At 33.2% G+C, this 6000-nt stretch overlaps 1 protein-coding gene across 1 annotated transcript; it reads left to right on the forward strand.

Annotated features, from left to right (window-relative positions):
• The first annotated feature begins 3234 nt into the window (after positions 1–3234).
• Positions 3235–5204, forward strand: LOC138337982 (sporulation-specific protein 15-like). The gene is made up of 2 exons (XM_069288430.1): positions 3235–4178; positions 4229–5204. Exons 1-2 carry the CDS (start codon positions 3235–3237, stop codon positions 5202–5204), a joined length of 1920 nt encoding a protein of 639 aa, XP_069144531.1.
• Positions 5205–6000: the final 796 nt, after the last annotated feature.

Consider the following 6000-nt stretch of genomic DNA (forward strand, 5'->3'; position numbering starts at 1 on the left):
TGTAAAGTGGGGTTAACATTTTCTATTTTTTATTTATTATTTTATTAGGAAAGAGAGAAGAAAAAGTATCCAATTCAGATGCAATGAACCAAATCTATAAATGATCTTGACATGATGCTATGTTCAATGTTTCTTGCATTTATTTTATTAATTTAATGGTGGAAAATATTCATTTTATATTAACCCAAAGACCTACCTATCAAGAGAAGTAGAAAACCACAATTTTCAATGAAATTGGGTAACCATCAAACACATAGTCTATGTGGTTAAGTTAACTATCACAACAGCTTACTTTAGCTGGGTAAGGGAAGAAAACCATGGATGCCCCAACTGGTATTTAAATTTACCCATTTTTCAACATGCTACTTTTTTGGGGGTTTAAAAGAGGTTAATATTATATATTTTTTCTTAGGAAGTACAAACATATTAGGTAGTAATGTTTTTCTATCATAGTTAATCGGCTAATTAATTATAAGTAACTAGGTTAAATTGGATGATAATTTATTTTTTTATTTTTTTATCGTTTTTAGTATCAGTTTGATGTAGTCTAAAGGGTTATATATAACGTGGAACGTTTTATTTCTTGGTAGTTTGAAAACTTATTTAGCTAAAATATCTATTACTTTATTAGTATTGCCAAAACTACGACGGATCATTACATTTCTCAACTTATTTAAAAAGTGACGTGCATGAAAAAATAATAGATTCACAAGTACGTTGATCATGTGCTAGTAGTGCAACAAAGTCACAACATATTTAACTCCACTAGAATTAGGTAACCTCAAAAAAAACATTTTTACTTTTTTCTAAGAAAAAAAACTAAAAACACTTTAAATAGTTTAAAATATATTTATGCTAGTTAAATAACTAGCATAAATATATCTAACAACAATTTAAATAGTTTTTAAATAACTTTTGTTTTTCCAAAGGTTCCTCTAAAATAATAGAAATTTCGCCTTGAACTACTTACCCTCAAATGTAAAATTCAAGACAAGTATAGAAGCGAGAGAAGGCCCAAAATAATTCTTTCAATCTTTGGATTAAGACTCAAAATCATCTTTGAATATCTACATGGAACACTAATAGTCTCTTATGTTTGCGATATTGGTGCACTTTTTGTCCTCACCTAAACTTTGTCTATTTTTTAACATAAATTTTATTCATAATCTTATGTAAAAAATGTTCTATTGTCTTTTTATATATTTAGTAGAAATAATACTATGCGAGAGAAGGTGAGAAGTAAAATACTTTGTCTGTTCAGTATAAATATTGCTGCAGCTAAACTAAGAACAATTTAACATATGACATTGCAAGAAAAAAAATTGTACTATTGTACGTGAAATCGTCGTGATGAACTTTTCGACTTTACCTGCAATATGATTTCACTAAACAAAATAAAGTGTGTTTCTTCTCACAATCTCTCTCATTGAGTTATTATTTCTACTAAATATATAAAATGATGATTAAACATTTCATACATAAGTTAAGAACAAAATCAATGTTAAAAATTAGGCAAAATTTTAAAGAAGGACCAAAAGTGCATCAATATACCAAAAATAAGGGACAATTAATGCTCCATGTGAAAACTAAAGAATGACTTTGATTCTTTACCCAAAAATAAAAGACTATTTGGACCTTTTCTTTGTAGAAGTTCGTTTAATGTTAGGTAGAAGATATAATACTTAAAGAAATAAAATGTATGAATATTTCACCGTGCATTTGATTGGGGTAAATATATAGTCATTGAATTATTTATCTCACAATTTATACCATGATGGATTAAATTATCTTATATATATGGTGGAATAACTTTTTCAAAATTATTTTTATCGAGATAATTAATCCCAAAATTACATGTTCTCAATTTCTATTGAATACTTCCTCTTATAATAATAAAATAAGGACAAGTCAACTTATGTATTGCTACAAATAACTTTCAAATTATATATTGCGAAAAATAATTATCAAATTATATATTGCTAAAAATAATTTTCAAATTATATATTGCTAAAAATAATTATCAAATTATATATTGCTACAAAAAAATTTCTAAGCGTTTAATTTCTGATAATTCATTTCATATAATGCTAAAAAATTAATTAACATAAATTTGTATTGCAATTTAAGTTAGAGAACTCATAATATTTTACACTTACCTCATTACTCTATTTTTTTTGCTTTTCTCTTCTTTCTTGCGGTTGTTCCTAGGGAAAGGGTAAAAACATGACCGCAACGAATTAAAAAAATTGAATCAATTTTTTCCTTCTATCAATCTATTGGGCCAAAAATGTCTTTGGTCTATTTGAAATGGATAAATTAATTTTACCATTCTTCTACCTAAAAAATCTTAATGTGCCTATTGTTATTTGTAGTTTTGATGATTTGACAAACTTAGGGACCTCATAAAGGTACCAGGTTTTCTACTTGAGTATTGCAGGTGTATTGTTCGAAGTATTGCAGATAAAACAAAACTCAGGGACCTAACAGAGGTACCAGGCTCTCATGATGACGAGTCAGTCAACTGCCAGCTGGAGATGGTGCAGAAAGTAGGTGCACACTTTCCGATGGCGTCAGAAAGTGTGACCCTTCCAGCCAATGGCAAAGAAGTTTAGGAAAGTAACTTGCCCATATAAAAGGCACTTTCCTAAACACTTCTCTCTAGTTTTTGCAACTTGATAAAAACTTTTCAAGAACTCTTGCAAAGGCTCTACAAAGTAAAGGCAGAATTATTCTAAGAACAACAGCAATATCTTGAGCTTTTCGTCTAGTTGTTTAGGAATACATTCTCTTGTTCTTAAACTGTAAACCATTCCTGAATCTATAAAGGATTTGGTGTGTTGTGTTAAAAGTCTAGGTTGTCCAGGTGGGATAGCTTAGTGGGTAGATTGTTTTTCTACTTTGGCTTGTTGAGCAATAGAGGTCTATTGCTTAATGGTAAGATTGATAACTCTTTCTTACGTTTGGTGTAATCGTGTTTCGCTTTTGCTTTTGAAGATTAGTGAAAACGATTGAAAATCCTGTGAGACAGGTCGTGGTTTTACTCCCTTAAGCAAGGAGGTTTCCACGTAAAATCATTGTGTTGATTTTACTGCATTTAACTTTCTGGTAATTTTCTGAAGTAAAGTAAGGGACCTGGTCCATTACTCGTAAAGTGAAGGCATACATTCTATCAAGTGGTATCAGAGCAGGCACTACCTATTTGGTTAACACCAAGGTAGTGATTTTGTTCTAAGAATGACAGCTCCACTTAACCTCGAAGAAGGTCAGTCATCACACAGACCTCCTCATTTCAATGGACACTTCTACAGTTGGTGGAAAGTTAGAATGCACGACTATCTCATGGCTGAAGATAGCGAGTTATGGGATATTATATTAGATGGACCCTTTGTTCCAATGATGGAAGTAAAGGATGGAGAAAGGACCATTACTGTTCCAAAGCCCAGGCAGAATGCTGACAGGAAAAAGATTGAAAAGGGTTTCAAAGCTAAAACTCTTCTGGTCTGTGGGATAGGACCTGATGAGTACAACAGAGTGTCAGCCTGTGAGTCTGCTAAAGAAATTTGGGATTGCTTGTTGACTGCACATGAAGGAACTGAACAAGTCAAAGAATCCAAGATTGATATGCTCACCTCACGATATGAGAACTTCAAAATGAAGGAAGGAGAAACTATACATGACATGTTCACCAAGTTTTCTTCTATTACAAATGAGCTGCGAAGTTTGGGTGAACCTATAAGCATGAACAAACAAGTCAGGAAAGTGCTTCGAATTCTTCCAAAGTCTTGGGAGAGCAAAGTTGATGCCATTACTGAAGCTAAAGACTTGAAGGTGTTGATCATGGATGCCTTCATTGGCAATCTGAAGACACATGAGATGAATCGGAATTACGATTTATCAAAGAAGGAAGCTAAGAAAGACAAGTCATCGATGTTGAAGTATAAATCAGATGAAGATTCCAGTGATGATGATATGGCATATCTCATCAGCAGATTTCAAAAGGTTGTGAGGAAAAACAAAGTTTATAAAAGAGGAACAAATGGTACTCGAAATGCTGCTCAAGGTGACATTTGCTACAAGTGTGGAAAAGCTGGACACTTTATCAAAGAGTGTCCTTTGCTCAAGAATGAAAGCAGGATTATCAAAAACCAAGAAGTGACAGTGAGAATAGAAGAGACCTGGTACCTGGTAACAGAGATCGTAAAGCTACTGCTGATATGGTTGTCAAAAGGGCTCTTGCTGCTTGGGGGGATTCTTCAAGTGATTCAGAAGATCCTGATGAGTCAAAAGATGTGTCTATGGTCGCTGTGCATGAGGAGGAAACTGTCTTCAATGAAATGTTTGCTCTCATGGCACACACAGAAAATGAAGAAGAGGACAATCAGGTAACTCTTCTTGACATGAAAAATGACTTGGATAAATATTCTCTTAAAAAATTGAGAGCTTTGGCAAAAGTCATGCTAGATTCTGTGATAGAGTTAACATCTGAAAGAGATACCATGAATGCTGAACTTGAAATTTTAACTGAAAACAAAGTTCAATTTGAAGAGACAATGTCAAGAATGGTGTCTCTAGAGTCTGATAATTCTGAACTTAAGAACCAATTGAATCAGATAACTGAAGAAGCTAAAAAGCTGAATGGAATGTCAAATGGTTTAAGAGTTGAAATTGAAGAAAAATTGAAAAACTCTGAGAAAAATCTGGGACTGTCTTTGGAGAAAAGCAACAGATTAGAAAAGGATATTGTCAAACTTAAGGAAGAACTTGAAAAATCTCTTAAGTGGACAAAATCCTCTAAGTTGTTGTCAAGTGCAACAAACCAGAGTAATTTCAATAAGAAAGGACTAGGAAGTTTGAATATCACTCCTCCCTTTAATCCTCACAGTAAGTATGTATTTGTGTCTGACAATCTGCTTTGTCTTCACTGTGGTAAAAATGGGCATTTAAAGGGAAAGTGTGCTAGCTGGAAAAATTCCCATGAAAGGCTCTCTAACTATGCTGTAAGGCAAAAAGTATCAAATGAGAGACCTGGTCCTCCAAAACATGTTTCAACTGATAGATTTTCAAATAAAAAATCTGTTTCTACTCCAAAGTCCTTTATTAGAAAAATTCAAAAACTGCCCTATTGGACTAGATACAATCTGATCACTCCCTTATCTGCTTTCTGGGAACTCAAATTGAAATGGGTTCCCAATCTTAACAAGTAATTCTTGTTGCAAGTGAGTGAGAGCAGCAGCAGTCAATGTTGGTATATGGACAGTGGATGCTCTAAACATATGACTGGTGTCATCAAAAATTTCCTCTCACTCAAGACACTTCAGGAAGGGGGTGTCTCTTTTGGTGATGGAAAGAGGGGGTATATTTTGGGTGTAGATGTTTTGTGCTGAACAATGGAAAGGATGATCTGGGAAAATTTGATCCTAGAAGTAATGAAGTAGTGTTAAATCCAACAATAGAACTCAAGGTATTGAAGAAAACATTCATGTTGTTTTTTATAAAGATGGAAACTTAAAAGCCAATGGATCAAATGATGAAGATGATGTGTTCAAGCTATTCAATTCAAAAAAAAATTAAAAAAATTGAAGGAAGTGAAGCTGATGCAGAATAACAGTTGAAAAATGACTTTGATGATCAAAATCATAGTCTACCTAAAGAGGCTGATGAGGTTGGAATGTGTGATGAGGTACGTGGTACTACGCTGAATTTCAGTCAGAGTAAATCAAACTCCCCAAAAATGATGACATTCTTGATGAGGAAGAACATCTCTGTGAAGAATTCTCATTACTAATGGGAAGGGAGTTTGAAATGAGCATGATGGGTGAGTTGACATTCTCCCTGGGTCTGCAAATCAAGCAATCATCAAATGAGATTTCAATATGCCAGGAGAAGTACATCAAAGAGTTGCTGAAGAAATTCAATATGTTTGATTCTAAACCTATTGATACTCCTACGGGAACAAATTCCAAAATGATAGTAGAAGAATCTGATCCCCTTGTGAATCAG

The sequence above is a fragment of the Solanum lycopersicum genome, chromosome 8 (genome assembly GCF_036512215.1).
Source record: "Solanum lycopersicum chromosome 8, SLM_r2.1".
NCBI classification, from domain to species: domain Eukaryota; kingdom Viridiplantae; phylum Streptophyta; class Magnoliopsida; order Solanales; family Solanaceae; genus Solanum; species Solanum lycopersicum.